At 38.9% G+C, this 22,800-nt stretch overlaps 4 protein-coding genes and 1 long non-coding RNA gene across 8 annotated transcripts; 1 reads left to right on the top strand and 4 right to left on the bottom strand.

The window, feature by feature from the left end:
• The first annotated feature begins 391 nt into the window (after window positions 1-391).
• Window positions 392-4,370, top strand: LOC137936644 (BTB/POZ domain-containing protein At5g47800-like). 2 transcript variants are annotated; one of them, XM_068781447.1, is made up of 6 exons: window positions 392-539; window positions 1,875-2,086; window positions 2,175-2,244; window positions 2,485-2,874; window positions 2,968-3,702; window positions 3,795-4,370. In XM_068781447.1, exons 2-6 carry the CDS (start codon window positions 1,992-1,994, stop codon window positions 4,209-4,211), a joined length of 1,707 nt encoding a protein of 568 aa, XP_068637548.1. In that variant the 5' UTR covers window positions 392-539; window positions 1,875-1,991; the 3' UTR covers window positions 4,212-4,370. The 2 variants fall into 2 exon arrangements, with proteins under 2 accessions (XP_068637548.1, XP_068637549.1); XM_068781448.1 differs by lacking the exon at window positions 392-539 and having other exon boundaries at window positions 1,825-2,086.
• Window positions 4,371-5,468: 1,098 nt separating this feature from the next.
• On the bottom strand, window positions 5,469-5,903 carry LOC137937449 (probable E3 ubiquitin-protein ligase XERICO). The gene has a single exon (XM_068782508.1). It carries the CDS (start codon window positions 5,901-5,903, stop codon window positions 5,469-5,471), a length of 435 nt encoding a protein of 144 aa, XP_068638609.1.
• A 1-nt stretch (window position 5,904) lies between these two features.
• LOC137936647 (uncharacterized) lies at window positions 5,905-6,842 on the bottom strand. The gene is made up of 3 exons (XR_011109558.1): window positions 6,788-6,842; window positions 6,203-6,274; window positions 5,905-6,080 (listed from the first exon to the last, which is right to left on the bottom strand). It is a non-coding gene; the product is annotated as an uncharacterized lncRNA (long non-coding RNA).
• Window positions 6,843-8,673: 1,831 nt separating this feature from the next.
• LOC137936088 (zinc finger protein CONSTANS-LIKE 9-like) lies at window positions 8,674-22,800 on the bottom strand. 3 transcript variants are annotated; one of them, XR_011109510.1, is made up of 8 exons: window positions 22,647-22,800; window positions 20,580-21,215; window positions 20,017-20,241; window positions 17,014-17,336; window positions 15,645-16,139; window positions 9,351-9,416; window positions 9,105-9,255; window positions 8,674-8,969 (listed from the first exon to the last, which is right to left on the bottom strand). XR_011109510.1 is itself a non-coding variant. In XM_068780631.1 (5 exons), exons 2-5 carry the CDS (start codon window positions 21,165-21,167, stop codon window positions 16,010-16,012), a joined length of 1,266 nt encoding a protein of 421 aa, XP_068636732.1. In that variant the 5' UTR covers window positions 21,168-21,215; window positions 22,647-22,800; the 3' UTR covers window positions 15,308-16,009. The 3 variants fall into 3 exon arrangements, 1 of the variants encoding a protein (XP_068636732.1); XR_011109511.1 differs by having other exon boundaries at window positions 9,351-9,428; XM_068780631.1 differs by lacking the exons at window positions 8,674-8,969; window positions 9,105-9,255; window positions 9,351-9,416 and having other exon boundaries at window positions 15,308-16,139.
• On the bottom strand, window positions 11,435-14,128 carry LOC137937450 (pentatricopeptide repeat-containing protein At3g02490, mitochondrial-like). Its single transcript, XM_068782509.1, has 3 exons — window positions 13,286-14,128; window positions 11,852-11,945; window positions 11,435-11,562 (listed from the first exon to the last, which is right to left on the bottom strand). The coding sequence occupies exons 1-3, from the start codon at window positions 14,126-14,128 to the stop codon at window positions 11,435-11,437; spliced, it is 1,065 nt and encodes a 354-aa protein (XP_068638610.1).

Raw genomic sequence — 22,800 nt, forward strand, 5'->3', positions numbered from 1 at the left:
GGATTAAAGAAGCAACCATTAAACTCGCACAACACCCAACACTTTGATCTCCGTCTACAGCCGCCACCCACTACACCATAAAGCTTCTTTTTAACTTCAAGATGAGCTCTCATTTTCACTTTTACGTCCGAGAACCTTTCCTCTTCGTTATCAGATTTTCCCTTTTCTCTCAGATCGCTAACCGCGCAGAAGCACATAAGATTACATAAAACTCGTCCGAAACAAAGAGAATCAAAAAGCGCCTTTTCGTTTATTCAGTAAAGAAAGTAGGCATATCTCAAAAACGTGGAGCCTCTCAATATTATTTTAACACGTGTCTTCCTCTTTCAGACAGTCGGACCCGTTTAAATGTCCAGCACAACAGTCTCTCTGAGACGCCGATACCCTGCAATCTGCACGGCTTCTCTTCATCTCCTCTCTTTCACATGCAATCAGATTTTTCTGTTCTTGGCGAGCTCCGGCGACCGATAAAAAGAAGAATACGGAAGAATTTCCAAGTTTCGTTGTGGTATGGATCGAAAGCATCGGCAGGGAATCAGGTAAGAAATTCTTACGTCATTTCAGCATGAGAAAATTTCAAACGATCTCTTATGCACTACTCTACATCCATGCATCTTAGGCTAATTTCTTCGAGAAAGGAGGAAAAGCTCTCCGATTGAGGAATTGCCTGCTTTTTCTTCTCATTTAGAACAATAGGATTAAAGCTAAGAAACTTCCGAATTAGCGATAATCCTTGTGCTTACTGTTCTCTTCGTTAGATAAAGAGGAATATGAGTACTATACTATTTCATTACCTTCAGTTTCTTATTTTCGCTCGAAATTTGCAATCATATCTAACATTTCTATATCCATTTTCATTTGAATTATCATCCATCTTTTTCTACTTCACGCGTAGTTTGAATCTTTCGAGATTCGTTTGAAAGCTATAATTCCAATGCCCACTATATCAGAGTCTAGAATGTACTCGCCATTTTTGGCTTGCAGTGTATGCATCCTTAGCATCTGAAACGAAACTATAATGATGCCCACGGATGAAAAAACAGTGAAAACCAGCGTTGGACTGGGAGACATTATCGACTGAGAATGTTAAGATATGCTCGACATGAGGCATGCCAAGTAAAACAGGGATAATAAAATATCCTCGACAGTGAAGTGGAGGAAATCGAGAGCCTGTTTGATTTTGATTTGTGTAGTGCAAGTGGCTGTTCTTGCTACTTCCCCCTTTGCCCTCCTCGATTGTTCAATTGGGTCACAAAACGAGAGCAATTTGTTCTTATCGCGCAAAGTATGATTGGACTTAAATACATCGAAAGCCATAATTGTCTTACGACAGGCATGAAAGACCCATCTTTTCATCCACAGATGGAAATCAAAATCCTCTCGCCGCATTCTTGGTGAAGAATTTCTGCGAAGCTCTGGTCAAAACTCGTTGTTGACTCCTCGACGGAATGAGTTTTTTTTTTCCCCAAAATCTTTCTGTAGCTAAGGAAATGTCATAATTTTGCGGAGAATCCAAAATTCAGTAAATGGTCCCATGAGAAAAAATCTGAGTCGCGGATTCTTCGCGAAATCTTTTTCGGCGTGTACTGGTTGGCAGATTGAGATGAGGGCGTTGGGCCCTCCGCTTTTCCTTTTTGCTTTCTTTAGTTTCTTTCTTCTCTTGGTGAGTCGTGACGTCTGGCTTGTGGGCATCCAAGATGACTACTGAAGCTCCATTGTTTCAGTTTTAGTCAATTTCATATCAAGTTATCAACCTCAAGTCGTCAGTTTCTTCTTGCTATAATATTATCTGCGATTGGAAGCTTTATATCGAGAAGTAGTGCAGCAGAAGCGGTGAAAAACAGTTGAATAAAAGCGTGACTATTTTCTTACAGATTGAAATCCCAATTACGCCTTTAGGTCCTTCAACGAAACGACGCATGAATTCAAGGAGGAAGTTTCTTCGTTAATTTCAGGTGGCCTTGAGGTTGTGAAAGCAAGAGAAATCTGTGATGACAGTTTCAAAGAGAGGGATCCAAAAAGCCAAGATGAAGCACATGAAACTGGGAACGATACCAGATAGTTTTTATACGGTGAAAGCCACAAGGTAGTAGCTGATGGGTAGTCTTAAATATTGATTGAAATTACTGTCTGTTTGAATTCGTATCAGATTAAACTCCGTTGTCTATCGGCAGGTCTGTGTCGTCTGATGTGCCAAGTGATCTCACAATACAAATTAACAGCATCACGTATTTGCTCCATAAGGTACTCTCTCCCTTCAGTATTTAACATTATTGGAAGAACAATTTGCAGAATCTGAATCACGAAAGAACATGATATATTTAATTCAATCAAAAAAATTATTATTTAAAGCTAGGGGTTCCTGCTTCGACCCTTCCTCGGTTCTGTTGTCATCCCGCTAAATAGTCTTTTCTCAATACTTCCAACTTGATTAGTTGTGTTGTGTTGTTCTTGAATTTGATCTTCTGTTAATTCTTATTGTAGTTCCCCCTTCTTCCCAAGTGTGGTCTCTTACAGCGGCTCTGTGATGATTCGGAAGGAGGTGCCGTAAAACTTCACAACATTCCGGGAGGTGAAGAAGCCTTTGAGCTCTGTGCCAAGTTCTGCTATGGAATCACCATCAATTTAAGTGCTCACAATTTCGTGCCTGCAATCTGTGCCTCCAAGTTCCTCAGAATGACTGAATCCACAGAGAGGGGTAATTTTGTTCTCAAACTCGAAACCTTCTTCAACTCCTGTATCCTCCAGGGTTGGAAAGACTCGATTCATACTCTGCAGAGTACAACAAAGTTTTCCGAGTGGTCTGAAAAACTCGGCATTGTTGCTAGGTGCATTGAATCCATCGTCGAGAAGATCCTTGCTCACCCTTCAAAGGTTACCCTTTCTCCCAATTGATTTTGATTACATGGTCAAGGGACGGGGTTCTAAACTTGTAAAATCATCTTCCGAATTGATTTTGATTTGTAGGTTATATGGTCGTATACGTACACGAGGCCAGAGTACGATCAGCGACCTCACCGATCGGTCCCTAAAGACTGGTGGACTGAGGACGTTTCCGACCTCGACATAGAACTCTTCCGGAGCGTGATCACGGCGGTGCGATCGACACAGCAGCTGCCCAGCGCTCTCATTGGCGAAGCTCTGCATGTGTATGCCTCCAGATGGCTGCCCCGCTCATCAAATGGTTGGGCCACAGAGACCTCCGTTGAACGAACCGACGATGCCAAGAGCAAGCACCGTCGCATTCTGGAATCAATTGTTAGCTTGATCCCTTCCGACCGGCTGTCCATTTCCAGTGGTTTCTTGTTGAGGCTTCTTAAGGTGGCTAACCTTGTGGGGTCTTCGCCGTCTACAAAAGCTGAGCTTATAAAACGGTCAGCCCGGCAGCTGGATGAAACTACAGTCAACGATCTGCTTGTTCCTTCATACTCAACCTCGGAACCCCATTTGTATGATGTGGATTTAGTTGGGACGATACTAGATCACTTCTTGATCCAATTTTCTCGAAATTCCTCCATGGAAAATGGTGATTCGATAAGATCAATATACAAAGTGGCGAAGCTTATAGATCAGTATCTGCAAGTGGTGGCTCGAGATGCAAACATTCCCGCATCGAAGATTGCAGCTCTAGCAGAATCCGTTCCAGAATATGCCAGGCCACAGCACGACGAGCTTTACAAGGCAATTGACATTTTTCTCAAGGTAAAATCACGATGGGAAAATTTTCAACTCTGTTCTTCAGTTGCTAACGGTTGGTTGTCTTTTCATCATTTCGTGTGTTCAATAAAATAAAGGAGCACCAGGACCTGAGCAAGCCCGAGAAGAAGCGACTCTGCCAGATTTTAGATTGCCGGAAACTGTCTAACGCTGCGTGCATGCACGCCGTAAGGAACGAGAGACTGCCATTAAGAACGCTCGTACAAGTACTCTTCCTCGAACAAACAAGAAGCGGTACTGGGCCCGAGACAGTCAGAGAGGAACCCATCGAGGCATATAAGGAGAGGACAGGGAAGAGCAAAATACTTGCTACTCATGTAGACAGAAAAAGAGACAATGGAAGAGTAAAGAAGACGGAAAAAAAGCCTATGACGGATATTGAAAGCAAACTGGCAAAGAAGGTTAGAGAAGGGAAGAAGACGAGGGAGATCATTGAGGAAGATAACCCGGAAAGCAAGTTGGAGCACAAGAGCAAGCCATCTAATGGAAGGTAGAAAATACAAAGCCAGATGGGGGAAGAACCCACAAAGCTTCATTGAATTGATATATTCAATAATGTTTATTTTATATTCTTTGAAACTTCACTTAAAATGATATGTACTTATGAAACTTGATTTTTCTATTAAATGTTGATGTAGAAAAAGTAAAACTCAAAAAACAGAGAAAATAGCCTTCCTCAAGCGTCTAAAAAACCGGCCAATTAGGGTAAAAAAAAATTACACACTTATCCAAGATAAGAGTGGACGGAATCATTCTAACACCAACACTGCCCATTTCTCTAGTACTCCCTAGGGATTCGAACGTGACATGCCCAATTCTGATACTATTGTCAAACGCCTAACTAATACGATACCTTAATATCTAAAACTTATCCTAAAAATAATTAATCATATTAATAAACCTCTGTTACATTGAATTAGTTACTACTACGTTTAAAGAGATGCAAGGCCTCAACACACTTATCCAAGATAAAACTCGATGGAGCCACTCTAACACCAGCCTTGCCCATTTCTCTACCGTTCCCCACGGGATTCAACCTATTAGTTTAAAAAAAATTACATACTTATCCATGATAAAGAATGGACGAAACGACTCTAACACTCACTCTAACACCAGCCTTGCCCATTTCTCTACCGTTCCCCACGGGATTCAACCTATTAGGTTAAAAAAAAATTACACACTTATCCAAGATAAGAGTGGAAAGAACCACTCTAACACCAAGACTGCCCATTTCTACCCTAATATCTAAAACTTATCCTAAAATTATTAAATATATTAAAAAACCTCTGTTTTATTGAATTGGTTGCTACTACATTTAAAGAGATGCAAGGACTCAACAGCTGTTTTAGCCTCTGATACAACACGGTATCAGATTCTCTTCTGTTTTTTTTTTTTAATGTGTCCAAGCAACATAAGACAAAAGCGAGCATTTATCGAGTCGCTGGACATGAATTGATGGCTCACTCTTGACGGCCAATCGGCCATCGTTTCGTTTGGATATCTGATCGTCGCAATCAGGAAACTGAGAGAAAATTCAGCTAAATTTGTACAGAAATGTCACTTGATTTGCTTCCCAAAACCCGTCACCATCAAAACCCAGAAAAAGAAAAGAATAGGAAAAAGACGTACTGTGTATGGAAGACACATGCTGGCTACATCTTCCAACACTCACAGACACACACCGTATTGTAAACTATGAAGCACGCCTGTACACTGTACACGAGAATGAGATGGCAAAATCGTGAATGATTTCAGAACCAAGGGGAGGCGGCCTCGTCGCCTGGCGGCAATAGGGAGGTCCGGCAGAGAGGACAGGTGACGTTCCAATAGCCTAGCCACTTCTCCAAGCAGGTCTTGTGGAAGAAATGCCCGCACGGCAGCCGGTTTATCTCCGAATCCGGATCGAATTGAATCAGGCAGACCGAGCAGTCGTGCTCGCTTGGGCACCGATAGAACGAACCGAACCGGATCGCCGGGACTCGGCACTGCAGCTCGTCGACCAGAGGGGATAGCTCAAACGAATCTGGTGGGGACTCACTTGCGTCCGGCGACTGAGAGGAGCGGATCCCAATTACGTGGAGGATCGAGCGGACAATCTCTTTGAATATAGCGATGGAGAGGGCCGTGTTAACCAGGACGACGGAAAGAACGCCCTCTGATGGAGCCGGGAGGCTGGAGAGCCCCATGGGTGGGTGCTTCTGGGTATGACAAAAATTTCAATGGAAAATATAGAACAACCGAGTGGATTAAGAGCAGCGTTAAACTGATTTAACGGTCGTGAAAGTGTTCAAACGAATCTCCTTGATGTTTGAGTTAAACTCGGAAGGAAGGCACTCTGCTCCGCCCTGTTTAATAACAAATAGCTACAAAAATCCGCACAGAAGAAAGAGACATTAAGCAATTTAATAGTTTTGAGCTTTTCCAATAGGAGTATTAAATGAAAAAAAAATCATATGCGGCAACAGCAAAACTGTCTTTTGCTCACCTTTTCAGTTGGTTTTGTTAAGCAGTCACGCAGCCTTTATGCACTTCTCCAGCAGATGTTAAACAAATTTGTCTGCAAGATAAACAGTTGGCAAAAAAATATGTCAATTTTCCAAAAGAGACTTATGGACAGTTCGTTGAAATGAAAACAAAAAACGAAAACTCGGGTTGAAGGAGTTGGATGGAAGAGAATGAAAACATCTATTTGCATATACAAGAGGATAACCAGAAACGTCAAGAGTAGAAATTCATGAAACAAAAAAGTGTTTCGAAATTCTTAAATTAAAAAAAAAAAAAAGGAAAACGAAGAGAAAAACAAAATTGAAACGAACAGAAGTTCCTCAAAAGGGAAATTTCAAAAGCCTCGAAGAACACAAAAGGATTTCAAAATTCGATTGAGCTAACAAACAGGTACACGGTAAAACAATTACAGAAAGGAAGAAGATTGGACGGAACAACTGAAATAAATGACAAGATATAACAATCCGTTCGACAATTACCGACTTCTCCAACAATCGAAACGCATAAAATTGGTAAATAACAAGAGGGTTCCATGAACAACAAAAGAGTGCTAGTGATCGCTTACCAGAAACGAAAGGTAGTAAACGAAGAAGACGATCTGGCTGGATTCTCGATCGAGCACCTGTGCAACCCATCATCCCCCCACCCTCTTTTTATAGGCAACCGCTTTCCTCTCAAAGCCAACAACCACAGTTACTTAACCCAGGTTAGCTCTACTCCACCCTCTTTCTCTCTCTCTCTAGAAATGTAACTGTCTAAATGAGTTCCTAATTCCCAAATTTCAAACCCAAAGATCATCAAATTGGACCGGACGATGTCGTAGCCGGGCCCACTTATCATCAGACTAATAAGTGAGCGATAAGGTCCAAGGGTCGAGGGATCGAAGTGACAGTCCTTGGTTCCTTCACGTATATTTTTAATTTTTTGCAAGTGTGGTTTGTATTGTAGTCCAAAGTAGAAAGGGCAATTAAGTTGGTAACATGTAAGATCGGAGCTTTCAATTTAATTAATTAATTAATTTTAATTATTTTCAAAGCAAGGTTTTATATTAATTTAAATATTAATACAACCCGCATTTCAAACATAAGAGCCAAATAATTGATTAATTAGAATTATATTATTAATTAAATGAATAATATAAAAATTGTATTAAGGGCAACAAAATGGTGGCACTTGGAGGCCCCAAAGTAGTCATCCAAGACAAGTGTCCAATTATTGTCTCTCCGCGTCTCTCCAATTGAGAGACATTTTCTCTATAAAAAAAAAAAAAAAACTCATATAAAATGTCTGCATGTGCATCCATTGGGTAGGAGAGAGAGAGAGAGAGAGAAAAAAGATGGGAGAGGGGTCCCCCTCTAGTAACGAGCATAAGGGTGGTTCGCATAGACGTGTCGAGCAAGCAGAAGAGTAAGAACGAAACGGTGGGCCTGAGCTGGGGAGGAAGGACTCCCACGTGTCTCGCAGAGCACGTCAAAAAGCTTTAAAGCTTATGGTGGATGTGTATATCAAGGTGACACATGGTCTTCACGTCAGTTTCAGATTCTGATGAATCCGTGAACCAACGGTTACGGAACGAGGTGGAGAGAGTTTGGCTGGATGCTAGCTTTTAGTGAGCTGTGGTTGGTGAAGTCGTCTCACCACAAATAATGCTAATGCGAATTAAGAGGATTACGTATTTTGCCTGTGTTGCTTCCTTCTATCAATCTCGTGTTTGTGTTTTTGGTCAAGTTGAAAGCAGGAAAGAGATGTCCATGATCGAGAGTCTCACCAGTCACCACTCTTTCTTTAACATCAAAACACACACAAAAAAAGGAATTGGCTTTGGAAGTTGTTACGGATATAAAGTTATCGACTCTGTGGAAGAAAGCTCATCTTCTACGTTAGACGTTAGGTGAGGTACCTTTTCCTTTTTTGCCCGGGTTAACTCGGTAGTAAGAATGAGTGACTCTTTTTCTCGACCTGTCATTTTCTACTTCACAGAATTGGGTACAATTTTTACATGTACGAGCAGCCTGTGATTCACGTGCTCCGTCCTACACTTGGAGAGCAAAAGTTAAAACCCACTCGGTGCATGCATTTGGCTCCTCTTTTCCCGGTTGATACTTAAACGAGGCAGAAAACAAAGAGGAAAGTTAAAACGGGTTCTTTAATCGGAGCCTAACTATAAATAGAAGTGAAGAATTATTTAAGACGCCACTGCCTCTTGTCGGTGGGGCCCATTAACAATGATGGCCCCTGCGGCTGTTAGAAAGTGACAGTTCTCCCAACACGGAGGAGCCTCTCCGCCTGATTCGCCTCCAGACGCCAGAGTCCAGATGCGTTGCACCATTAACTAAGTACTTAACTAAAAAACCCAAAAAAAAACATAAAAAATTCAATTTTTGAATGTGAAAATCACGTGACTTCAATACTAAAAGTACACGTGGCTGTCTATGGTTAGAAGCCTCTAGAGATTTACACGTGGGCGTAGTCGAACGTCAGCGAGTCGTATTCGAAAAAAAGCAGCTCAACTCTGAACTTGTCTGCTTCCAACGTTCGGGGCATGGCGGGACACGTGTGAGAGTGGTGGTGTCCACGTGTTCCGAGTCTGGTCTGGAAGTTCCGCGTAGTGCCAAGTGGAGGGTCGGTGGAGCCACTGTGGGCTGCCCGAGAGAAAAAAACAAAAAATCTTGGGAAGGTTGGTTGATGACTTTGTACGTTAGATTTATGAATCACACAGGTGGCTTCCTCGAATCTTGCATCTGCTCCTAGAGAATGCAATCCAATTCTATATTAGGGATTATTGGATGGTATACATTAGCTTATAACGAGAATTAAAAGGATAAGCAATACTGTTAATCTAACAAAAAAAAAAAATGAAAAACTAGGAAACAAGAGCAAACCTTGGATAGACAGCACTTCATGTGGCCGCAACAGTGATGAAGCAAATCTGAAGGAATTAGTCTCATTTAAGATTCGTGATGAAGACCACGATATAGCGAAAACGGCCACAGCCTTGTAATAAGTGTACTCTTGAAGCATTCAGAGTCCAATCTGCAGCAATGTAGACAAGAAATGGCATGATTCATTTCATATTGCTGTTAAGTGCAGTCCTTTTGGTAAGCATATGATGTTTATCCTTTTCATACCTGATATACATAATACACCACGTTAGTATTCTGTCTTCTTGATGCAGACCGGGGCTTTAGCTCTACCTGAAAATCCCTCTAAAAGATATAAAGATTGGAAGTCAACATTTATTCATCCTACACTCTTATACAATAAGATTATTTTTTCTGTCAAATATTCGGACTTGCAGAGGTTGTTGAAAGATTTTTTAAAAGATTTCCCTGGTTTGGCAATGACAACAAGTTCATCTAGTTCTGTACCTCACTATTGCCAATCAGAGCCACATACATGCAGTCAATCTGCTCCTAAAAAGAGAACTTGCAAAAATAGCTAAACGAAAACTGCACAAGAGTAACACAGCAACTTTGGCATTTCAAATTCTTGCTCTACTAGAACGAAGCCCTGATGCACCTCACCACATGAGTGATGTCATCAGAAATAATGATATGTTCAGTGTAGAAAGTAGAATAAGAATTGCATATGTCACACTTGAGAGTATTTAAGCATCAACCCAACCTCCATCAGAAATATAATGGACATTGTTAAAATAGCCAAATAGAATAATAGACAAAATGAATTTGTCCTCCTTTGGGAAAATTGGGATTTGATCGTGCATATGGCAGGGCCCCTGTAGGAATCCAGTTATGGCCAGCTGGGATCCTCCCCCTTACGACTGCATCAAACTCAATTTTGATGGCAGTGCCTGAGGCTACCCTGGGCCGGCTGGAGCTGGTGGTGTTTTCAGAGACAGCAGTGGAGACCCAATTCTATCATGTGCTGGGCCGGTGGGTATTGCTGATTCAAATACTGCTAAAATGAGTGCTCTTCTATTCGGCCTCCAAATCTTTAAAGTGCGGCTTTATGGCAAACTGTTTGTCGAAGAAAACTAAAAGACTGTCATCAGTTGGTGTTCAAAAGATAGCTCCCCCTCTTGGCACCACTGGCCAATCACTGATTGTATTACTGACATTGTGTCATCCATTCATTGTAATTGGAATCTCATTCCTAGATCAGCCAATTCTTTGGCTAATAAATTGGCAAAATTCGGAACCTCCCAACAATCTCTCATTGTTTGGGAAAACTTCCCCTCTTGTAATCTGTTCGTTTAAACACTCTTAATAAAATTCAACATCATTTAAAAAAAAAAAGAATTTATATGAGAGAAAACTTCCCCTCTTGTAATCTGTTTGTTTGAACACTCCTAATAAAATTCAACATCATTTAAAAAAAAATAAAAAAATTTGTCCTCTATACATCAACGAGTAAATAATATTAATGATCAGTCATATGATTAGTGATAAAACAAGAGTAGAAGAACCAACTATTTGGGATAAGGTGCTTGATCTTAGAATAAAGAGTCAGTACAAAAATGATAACGAGATAATAGAAATGAAAGTAAACGCTGGAGAAGCAGATTAAGTAATGTGAGAGTATAATCAAACTTTCATTTTGTGTACTTTATGCAGAATGCTGTTACACCACAGTAAAATAATAAATTTTAGCATAATAAATCATGGTAACAAACAAGAGAGTAAATAAGTTTAAAAAAATTGAAAGAAATGACAATTAATAACCTTATATATAAGCAATATGTTTAGTACATTAATTTTTTAAATGGAACAAATACATTGATTAATCCCTTAAAGAGATCAACCGACTAATTCTTTTCCACTGTAACCGCAGTGTTAGTTTAATAACTTTGCACCTATGCTACACTTTAACGTAGCCAACAGAGTTTGTGCAGAGCATAAATAAAAGTGCAAAAAATTCAAAAAAAAAAAAAAAATGCCAAAGAAAATAAACCATTTTACTATCCATTAGTTACTATTCATCATGCCAATGACAACGTGAGCATGACAGCCATGATCTAATATCTAAGTGAGTTTGCTGCTTTCTCTAATCAACAAGACCTTCTGAATCGGAAATTATTAGCTTCCTATCTGTCCTTGATAAAAATGTAACTGAATTTGCATCAAAAGGCTATGGATGCATTCATGATCATACTGAACAGTTTAAGCATCAAACGATCTCCAGCACAAAAAAACAATTGGACCCCATGAATTTTTTATGTGAAGGTGTCCTCAACTTGCTACCTAGAATACTTTCACACCAACTCATTCATAAAAATTGACACCAATTGCCATCTCTCAGATGATACTGAAACATCAATCTTTAAGGTGTGAGACACAGATATCAAATATCTAATGGAACAAACACTAGCAACACATAACACTAAAATAATAAAGACAAATAAAAGAAAACAAAATGAGAATCCAAAATAATCAACCTGCTAAAGGAGAACCCAAAATTTAATAATCAACCTGATATGACTAAATAATTAAGCTAAAGGATAACCCAAAATTTCATAAATGAGCAAATTAAACCAGCAAAGATAGTCTCAGCATGTGTCCAATAGAGATACATTATTTCAGGAAAAAAGGGACTCAAAATCTTTGTTATACTTATACATGAATATATAGTTGGAATGTAAGAGCAAACTCTTGATTGCAGGTTCCTTTACCTGTTAATATCCATGAATAAGTTTGAACAAACTCCATTATCTCTTCCAGGAAGTAAATCAACCACTCTCCAATCTCAGGAAAGAACCAGGGTGACTATACAAGAAAAAAAGGAGCAAAGAAACAACATTTTCCAGTTGAGAGTATATGGCTGTAAGTTAGAGAATGAGGAGCACTCCAGGAGAAATTCTTAGAATGAACAAGAGAATACAAAATTAAAAGAAAGTTTAAGAAGCAGAGGGAAGTAGAAAGAAGAGAAGAATTGGCAAGTCCTCACTAGTCCAAGGTCAATGGGAAAGATGATGACAAGAACATTGGAGGAGATGAGAGCACTGTGACGAGGGGGAAGATCAGGATAGAGAAAGAGAAAGAACTCAAAGAACAATAATTTTCCAGCATTAGGTTTTCTGGCTTCTCCGACCTGAAAAACCCTGGCTGAAAATCACTTCATTTTATAGGCATAATTTTCCACGTAGGTATGTGTTTCCATTAAATGCTGAAAGATTAGAGGTCACTGGAAATCTGTTCTAAGAGGAAAAGAATTCCAACATGTCAACACATGAGAAAAAGTTCTGTTCCTTCTCGGAATGAGGGAACACAAACAAGTTTAGCTTTCCTTTCATTTTAATCAGACATAGGATCTCCCATTCTAGGTCTTAAGTCTATACCAGTTACTAGCTTAAAAATTACACGATCAGCTTAACAAATCAAGAAAAAAGGCCACAAATGCATTCAAGCAAATAGCTGCTGCTAAAATATTTTTACCATTAGAGCCCTTGCCTAACAACAACATTCCACAGAAGTCCAGAATTGACTAAACGTTTCTAAATAAATACAAAAATAGTATTCACTTTCAGAAATTGGAAGAGATGACATCAAAATGCCATTTGCAGATGATAAATATAAACACTCTTTGTCAAATTTTAATTCCTGTCCAGATGCTCCCTTGCAGATAAAAAAGAAGAAGTGGGGATACAAAAAAATATAAGGAAAAAAATAAAGGTTATAGCTAAAAGTCAAGATGAGAAGATGATAGAATGATATCATATTCGACTAAAAAATAAACATGTGGGAGTAGAAGAGAAAATGAAAATGAAATTTAATAATGTGATTAACAGAGTTGCTCAAACAACCTCAATCACGGCTCGCATTTATGCCAGGAGTAAAAGAGAAAATGAAAATGAAATTTAATAATGTGATTAACAGAGTTGCTCAAACAACCTCAATCACGGCTCGCATTTATGCCAAGGTTTAGACGCAAAACAATGGAGATTAACACTAGGTCATAACTTGAGAAGAGATGCCAAATACAACATTTCCTCATGGAAAGAAAACTCATCACTGTATAGATGGTCTAGGCAATAGCTGGCATAGCATCTGTGTTTACCCTCAAAGAAGCAAATAGATCTAAAACATCAACATGAGCATGTGTTTACCCTCAAAGAAGCAAATAGATCTAAAACATCAACATGACTCCGGATATATCCAGGAGAAATAGATAACAAATCATGCGCCACATTATGTCTTCCCTCATCCAAAAGACCTTTAAATACACGGAGAAAAACAGACATAGAGGAGCACCTCTTGATGGTCATGGCTTTTAAAAAATTAATAGCATCTTTTCCCTTACCATGTTTCAAAATATTGCCAATAAAAGGATCCACAAAAGGAGGGAAGCCATTAGTTCTCATCAACCCAATAAGGCCCTTGGCATCTTTAAGTTTCCCCTCGTTTAGTAGCCTGTCTATCATGATTTTGTATATTGAATGCCAAGGTTTTAATTGCTTTTCTTTAACCATTTTCACTAAAAGATTGTAAGCATCTTGTGGTCCATGCAAACGACAAAAGCCATTTATCAATATCTCAAAAGCAGATCCACATTTCAAAAAAAAAAGAGCAGATCCACCAATTTCCACACGCCTTTTATCTACCAAGGTATCAAACCAGTGTATCGCCTTATCAATTTCACTGGCTGCACAAAGTCCATCTATTAAAGACACCCAGGGTTTCAAATCTGTACTTTCACCAGGTTTTTCAAAATTATCTAGAAACTGAGCAGCTTCATCAAACTTTCCAGTCTTGTAAAGTCCTGAGACAACTTGACCATATACAGTCGAATCAGGTAGAAAACAACCTTCTTCCATGGCCTCCAAAATTTTATTGCTCTCACCCAATTTACCTGCACTAGTTAATGATTTCAGAACTGAGTCAAAATTCTGCTTAGTCAAGTGATTCCCATCAGTGGTAAAAATCTGAATAACTCTAGAAAATAAGTCCATATCTAGGTCATTACTTACCACTATTTTCTTCAAGAGGAACAATGAATCTTGTAATGGTGGTTTGTTTGGGCCACTCATCATAAAATCATACAAATAAACTGCTTCCTTAAGCATTTTCCTTTTGTAAAATCGCCTCAAGACCTCAATATATGTTTCAATCTTCATCACATGTCTTTTATTACTCATTTTATCAACCAAATCCCAGAACTCTTCCACGTACCCTTTACTGGTCAAAAGGCCTAGCATCATATTATAGGACTTAGAACTTAACTTCTCACCATCAGTCTCCAAAACCCAATCAAAGAATCTCTGAGCAACTTGGGGTTTTTCACGAAGATTCCAGAGCACTGACTTGATTACTTCATGATCTAATGGAGGACCAAGTGCCTGTATTTCCTTTCTGATCTCATCACAACTGCTTTTTTTGGAAAAAATCTCGGTCAGACGAGCGTGGTCGAGATTTCCCATTCCAGTGCCAGTTCAGAAAAAAAAAAACGATGCATACTACATCTTGAGGTTCGACTCGGCCCGATAGCAACATCAGCGCTAAGACTGTTGGTCATAAATGAAGGGGAAGCAGTAGGAACTGGATAGTCAAAAGTTATTACCCGTTTCAGTATCGGCGCGGTTCTACATTGTGTAGCGATGCCAGAAAATCTTTTAGATGGATCAAACTCCACGCAGTCGTCATTTTGTCCAGAATGATTATCTGAAGTACTCCAATCGAAGGTTTAACCGAGAAAGGCGTACAAAATTATTCACGAGACCTTGGAAGTACTTGCGGAGCCGACTGTTGCAATGCCAGGTTAGGGTTTATGGAAGGTTTAAACTCCGACTGGCGGAAGAAAGAAGTGAGTGCTGCCAACATTATGATAGAACGAAAAGGAGGATTTATATGAAATGGCTGAGATGGTAGAACGAAATGGAGGATTTATACGAGATGGCCGAGATGCAAAGGGGCCACGATCTGTTCCATAGGCAGTCAAAATGGTGGAACAGAATGGAGGATTTATATGAGATGGTAGAGATGCAAAAGCCCATGCTTTAATCAAGAAAGAAATCGAAAAATACAGTTGCGCCAACTTGAAACCTTAAATGCTAGTAGCTGGTACTGGTAGAGTAAAGATTTCCCAATATCTGTTGTAACAAGGGCTCTGTTGAGAAAGAAGAAATTGGGCGACAAAGCCCTGAGAGGATGGGTTAACAAGATCCCAACATTATGATCATTGATACAGTTCAATACATATAATATCATGGAACAAGAGACTTATTGTTGCAGCTATGAGCAACTTTTCTAAACTGCAGTCTTTACAGCTTTTTTACATAATTATTACTACATCACGGATTTTCATCCAAAGCTACATACATGAGGGAAATTTTTTTAATATAAACATGCAAAATGAAAGGAAAGATCCTTTCTTTTCATCCAACTGCAAGGTTCATTGCTGTGTATCACGCATCTTAGCTGAATTCTCAGATTGACCAAAACTGAAAAGAAAAAGGAAAGAGGGTGCACCAGCATACGCGATCATCCACATGCTGAGAAGACTTGACGCTTTTTCTTTTAAATGGCAGATGCAACCTCCGATCGAATGGCTGGTTTAATCCCCATATCTTAGTACTTTGATATTTCCAGATTTGGTTGCAAATTGATCATCATCAGAAATGTCCCAAAAGTGAGCTTCACCAGGGGTTGTTTATATCCTGGCTTCAGAAACCAACCTGTACTCCTAGGACGAGTTCTCATATTAACACCAGATTTGAAACTGGAGTAGAGAAGAGTACGTCTTTTTCCTTCAGAAATTTTAGCCATCTTTGTTTAATGTCTTCTTTATCCACCCAGGCCTTTCACGATGGAGGTTACAGTTGAGACTGTTATCCTCAGTAGCTTCTTGTTTCGCTCAGTGGATCATAGTCATAGGCATCACCAGCCTTCACAAACCTCCCCTTCACACGCCGCCTCACATCAGCTCTTGCCTTTCTTGAAGCATACCTTATTTTCTTCTCAAACCTAAATCAAGCAATTTTAGGGTCAGTCACTATAATGTGAAAAAAAAACTTCCTATTGTTAAAGTAAACATGAGGAAATACTTAAAACAGTAATCTAATTGAAATATTTTGCAACATTTCTTGAATAGGTTTAGCTTCATACGCGTTATTGTGCGTCTGAACAAGCAAACATGCATTTATAGGCAAATGTGACGGATTTGTAATTCTTAAGTTTGCCCTGCTTCTCTCCCCAAATATCTAGCTACCTTAGGAAGCTTTATATGCAACTTATAGACCTTAGAGAACCCAGAGCTATAAGAGACATGGGACTTCACCGACAAACACTAATCACCTTCAGGCCTAATGAAAAAAAGTACATGAGGGCCTAAGATGAAGATTACATAGATAGGTACAGACTGGACTTGGACCAAGCTCTAACACCACGATAAGTCAAGGCCAGTTCCATCTCAAAATAACTAGCTTCTTGAAGAGGCCTATTACCAGACTTAAAACCCAAGAGACCCCTAGTCTTAACAGATCAGTCTCACTCAATATTGCCTTGGGAGGACACAATCACACTATGTATGTGAATTCCTTCAGCACTCATCATTGTAAGTTTCTCATGACTCCTTCCATCCAAAACACTATTATTTGGTGATGATCTGATAGCATTTTCAAACACGAATGCATCATAGTTGATATTAAATTCATCATGGTATATACCCAAAGGAAAGCACTGGCATTCTTAAGGGAGACCCAACCCAAAGAAACAGAATGCAACTCAGCATTAAGGCCCTTACCCAAGGAATGAGGATAGGTTCCAGAGGTTATTTAAAAAAAATTGAAAGTGAAGTCAAGCATCTCATCAGAGTAGGATAGCATTCTTGACAGCTTACATGCGAATCTTCTTCTTTTCCTTATACCGCATCACTGCACTGTCCCTATTTGCTGTTGCAAGTGAGTTCTCAGGGCCACCACTTGGATACCATGGCGGTTCACCCATCATTGCCCTAGATGACACCCCACAATCTTGATAATCCCCAGCACTACTTTCACCAGTCACGCCAGAGAAAGAAAGTGAGAGACTTGAACGAGCTTGCCCTGCTGGAAAGCAGAAGGTGGGGTCACTTTTGGTCCCTGGATTTGACATCCCTGAATCAGCAGAAACTACATTGCTGGATGCTGGTTGCACTGGTTTCACTTGTCCACTTGATGGTACCTACAGGAAGAAAAAAACATGATAAAAAATTTAGTCTTTTATCAATGTAATCTTTTGCATTCATTTAAAAAAAATGTAATCTTTTGCATTAACTGAGAAACAGTTTGTATAAAAGCCATAAGGAAAGCAGAAAGATCGGCGTAACCACAATAATCTTCAAGTGTGATCAGTACTAGTTTTTAGGCACCATAGCCAATGTACCACATGAAATACATGTTTTTATCTGGCACCATGTAAATGCATGAACCATATAATTTTCTAAAAAAAAAGAGAAATTAGATATTAAGAGAGTTGTATCCTCCTTTTTACTGAAACCCAGTTAAATTTGGCTTGATGACCACATTTCTACATTTGAGATTTGAAGTCCAGGGTTCAAACAAGCTTCAGCAAATAGATATTAGACTACAATAGATTGAAGGTACGATTCCCCACATACTCCCACATTTTGAACTGAATAGCCATCATTAACCATCTCAATTTGCAGAAGAGAGCTGACTGATCAGCATCATTACAAGGGCACTATGACCCTCAAACAATTAACCTCAGAATTCCAATGTCCTTATAGGCTTACAGATACATCTCAAAGTTCTTAGCTTCTCCTGCCACCCACTTATGTGTTAGGAATTAGACACCCTAATTCAATACTAACGTGAGCAATAATAATTGCAGAAGAAGAAAAGAAAACAGGCATGAAGAACACAAAATTTATACAGGTTCGCCTCAAGGTGAGACTACGTCTTGTCTATTGCCGCTGTAGTAATCTACTATGAAGATGAAATAATTTACAAGAGAAATCGCACACACTCATGTTTTTCTCTAACCTCTCTCAACCGCAACTGATGATCCTCCTCGATGATAAGACTCTAACAACAGTACCCCCCATATAAAGAGAAAACTAGGGCAACCGCAATACAAGTGTGAAATCCCCAAATTACACTTAATGAAACAACAGTCAATATATCGTGGACCTTTCAGGGCTCCGCCCCCAAACCGTCAGGAGGCCAATCCCCACAGCGACCTTACCGCGAAGGTCAATCAGCGACACAACAATCTGCGTAAGGCGTAAGGTGTTAATTAGGCTCTACAACTTAACATCATGCACATATTTTCCACCGAGCAAAGTGGAAGAGTAACTGAAGAGCTTTCATAAAAGATATAGACAAAAGTAATAAACCCACTTCAGCTCAAGGTTCACTTAGTCGTGTTCACCAAGGGAACTCATTATTCCAGGAAAGGATAGAGAAACCTGCAGCTAATGGAAAACAGATTTACTAAAGTTGCCTTATGCTCAAATCACTATGAGAGGATAAAATCTGGGTACTTGTTGAGAGTAAATACGGTATGATGATTGTTGAAGAAGTAAATATAGAGGAGTCTGACATGACTCATGAAGAGTAACAAACTTGAGAGAATTAAAGAGGAAGAAAGAGAGAAAATTGAGACGAAGAGAGTTGGAGAAGCAGCAGCAGTGTGCTGCATAGGCATTAGGCTCAAAATTCGAGTCCTAGATTTACAGTAAAAAGACAATAATGCCCCTAAGTATAAAAACCCTTATATCTCACTCAATACACATCAGAATTCAATGAGAATTGAAATATAAATACATTATAAGTAGTCTAACTTGCTGGAAACATATGGCATTCATATGAGAGGATGAAATGACCAAAATACTTTTGTACTAGTAATCTGACACTTTCCCTCAAACCGCAGAGTAAATGTCAAAAAGTCTTAGCTTGTCACAAAATACCAGGTGTTCACATCTTCCAAGGGATATTGTGGACACATCTCCAAGTTACTTTGAGGATTTTACATAAGGGGTGATCACTTTCCCTTGCATGACAACATCACTAATGATATGAAAATCAACCTCTATGTGTTTAGTTCTTTCGTGGAATACTGGGTTAGTTGCTAACCTGATTGTCACACTTCGTAGCCATAGGCTCAGGAACGGAAAATTCAAACTCAATAAGGATAAGCTTACCCACATAAGCTCATTAACTATGTGAGCCATTGCCTTGTACTCTGCCACAACACTAGATCTAGTTACTATAACTAGTTTCTTACTCTTCCAACTCCATTAATCCCATTAATAATTCTCTTGATTTTAGGAGGGCTGGCTCATCCAAGAAAGAAGACAGAACATAAGACTTCTGAACTTCTGCAACAAAGCACTCAAGATACTGAAAGTGAGGGAGCATAGAGAAGGTGTTCCACTGTGTCATTGCCATTACCTCTGAGGGACTCATCATTGGAGAATCTCACTCCCAGGCCTTACAATCTGGCTTGAAACATTATCATCATGTATAGTGTGCATACAATTTATTAAAAATACACAATTTGCCTTGATAAATATGTCAAGCATGCGATATGAATAAAGCTAGTTTTGAACAAGATACAGCAGTCTGAGATTTGCAGGTTCAATCAACATGGTTACTGAATTGACAAACATCATTAGCTCTTTCAAATTGAAGAACATCATTTGACCTTCTATTCCCTCAGAAACTTGGATAAAGGAAATTATCATTACCACAGCCATTTTAATTAAAAAAAAAATCATTACCACAGCCAACTAACAAAACTGCGAACAGTCAATAATGATGAACAAGTTACATTATATGGATAACACATGTTAGGTGCAGAATATTATAAAACTTAAAGAAGGCATTAGTAGAGAAGAAACCTCCAGAAGAAATTCTCCCTGACAATATGAATCAGTTGCAGACATTTCCTTCGTTGCAAAAAGACCATCCATTCCAGAATCCTCTAGAAACTGTCCTGAATTTTGATCCATAGCAAAGAGTTCTTCATAGTTATCAAAGTTCAAATCAACATCAGCCACATCAAAATCTTCATACATGTCATTGCCATCAGAATTTCCAAGGCCTTTAGCTCCAGGATAATTGAGCTGCACAAAGATCACAAAAGCAACATTTTCAACATTACACAATTTACAAACTTATATGCCAAACTAGAATAGAATTATTCAATCACAACTCAATCCAGAAAGTGCAGACTCCAGCAGTAATTTGCAATATTGAACTCATGCAGTTTCACAATTGCTGCTCAGAAGCAAGTTTTTCTGTAAATTTAAACATGTAAAAATGTTTAAAGGCAATATACACAATCCTATGTAGAGAAACCCACATGAAAGCCACTAGAAATTGTTAAATGGCAAGTATTGCACCCATAACTAATGAAACCTTCCAGATAATACCTTCTTAGTATCTATTGTAATATACTTGCCTTTGGCATAGCTGATTCCACTGATCTAGCTGGCTGATCCATGCAGAATGACATTGGATCCAATGCAGACATTGATGAGGATCCCATCCAAATATCATCTTTACCTGCAGTTTCCACTTCATGCATCTTGTCCTTGGTATCCAGGTTCACTGCATCACTGTTTTCTCTAGAGACCCAACAATTATTGATGCTGTTCTCATCAATGGTCATCAAACCCATGCCCTGCTCACAACTTGAATCTGAGATTGAAGGGAAGTCAAGAAAGAAAGACCATATCCTAGAAAGTTCTGCAGCAGATGGGCAGCCTGAGTAACAGTTAATTGCGTGCTTCTTATGCCCTGACGCCAAGGCGGACCCACCATGTCCATTCCAATCACAGTTTTGGCAAAGTGATACCTTCTCCTCAATGCATCTAACTGCTGCAGGCTGTGAATTGCATCTGTCACAGATAAGGGTTCTTGAATGGCGCTTAGAAAGTGCATTTGCAGAGTGAACATTACGGTCACATGAAAGACATAAGCATGCAGCATCAGGTCTGCAGTATATCATAGACCTTTGCTCTCTACAAAAGTCACAAAGGAGTCCCATGTTTCTCTTTCAGCCTCCAAATCTTTAGCTAGAGAATACGCACACAACCTTCAAAAAATACTTTAACAAATAAGCTCTTGGGAAAATATATACCATTAAGTGACAACTCATGACAATCTGAAGCACCATCAGTATTACTCTATCAATCCAAACAGAAAAACCTAGAAATGGGTTGGTTACCTACATAGATGATAAATATACAAGAAAAAAACACAAGATTTTCACACATTTTGGAAACATGTGCCACACTAGTTTTGCTTCAATATATGCTACAGTGAGAATGGAAAAAACCGATAGCAACAGAATAGACAAAAATTGAAGCTTCCAGCAAAAGTCATGTATCATTACAAAGGGAACAGTTCTTGCTAAAATTGTTAAGTCATTCTTTGGCAGCCTGTTTATTTCATTTTATTTTTTTAATAACCCACAATTCATATTGAAGAGGAGGAAAAGTATGGCTAAGAAGCTAAGACGCAAAAAAATATTGGACTGAAAATGACCTCTATTTCCTCCCACCTTTAATGTAGAAATAACACTACATGGTTTCAGAGGTCTTGAGTCATAGCACGGAATCTACTGAGCACTTTGCTTTCAAATAATCAAGAATCTTTTGCCATGTCATGGTTCTTGTTGCCATTTGAGATATCGAAACAAAGTGCTCCAGAAAACTACAACTAAAAGAATCCTCAGACAAAGTCAGGCAAATTAAGCGTTTCTTAATCCAAAGCTAACTAAAAACTACATTTTTTATTTGTCAAACAGATCATGCGAAGCTCCTTTAATAAATTTATGACCAAGAAGACACATGTTCATACAAAAAACAAAGGAACAAAACAAATATTGAGGTGGAAGTTGAAGTGAATTTGAGTTTCAGAACAAGAACCGAACTGGCCGATCTACGCTTTCAGTCAAAAAAAAAAAAAAACTTCACTGAACACAGCCATTAAAAAAAGAAAGTAAAATACAGAACACAAGCATGTACCAGACGTTCAACGTTTTTCCCTGATGCTCACAATTGTTATATCCAAAATTCTAGTCGGAAATTTAAAAAGATCATAAAAAATTGTGCAAAATGTATTTTTCCTAACCAAGCAGATAGATAGATATATTTCAACACTAGGGATAATTACTAAAAAATTCTCTTTATAGTCACAAATTATTGAAATCAATATGCGTAATTTAAGGTACGTCATATCATGATTCACATCAGACTCAACATGATTAACATAAAAGTGCAACTTTTCACCGTTTCCAAGATACTTTAATACAGTAAGCCGATTCTCACCGAAAAAAAAGGAAAAAAAAGCAGGTCATATGCTAAAACAATTCTCAATTTCAAAGCCAAAAAATCCTCAAGTTCAAACTTCACATCCGAATCGACACATACAAGCTCCAGATAGTGAAAATTAAACAAAAAAACTCATTTCAGACAAAAATCAAACTGCCCTGAAGACCAAAAAAGCATGAGAGAAAAGATACCGGCAAAATCGAGAGAATCCGCTAAAGTAAAAGAGTTTCGGCTAGACTTCTTCTACAGGAGATTCACTGAAAACGCGGGTAGGAAGTTGCTGGCAGTGGCAAGAAAACCCTAAGGCCAGAAATCCGGATTCGAGTAGCTTGGTGGAGGAATTTG

Source organism: Aristolochia californica, unplaced genomic scaffold (genome assembly GCF_029961685.1).
Source record: "Aristolochia californica isolate CCGP_79_NKW_82.1479 unplaced genomic scaffold, dmAriCali1.0.hap1 SCAF_7, whole genome shotgun sequence".
NCBI lineage: Eukaryota > Viridiplantae > Streptophyta > Magnoliopsida > Piperales > Aristolochiaceae > Aristolochia > Aristolochia californica.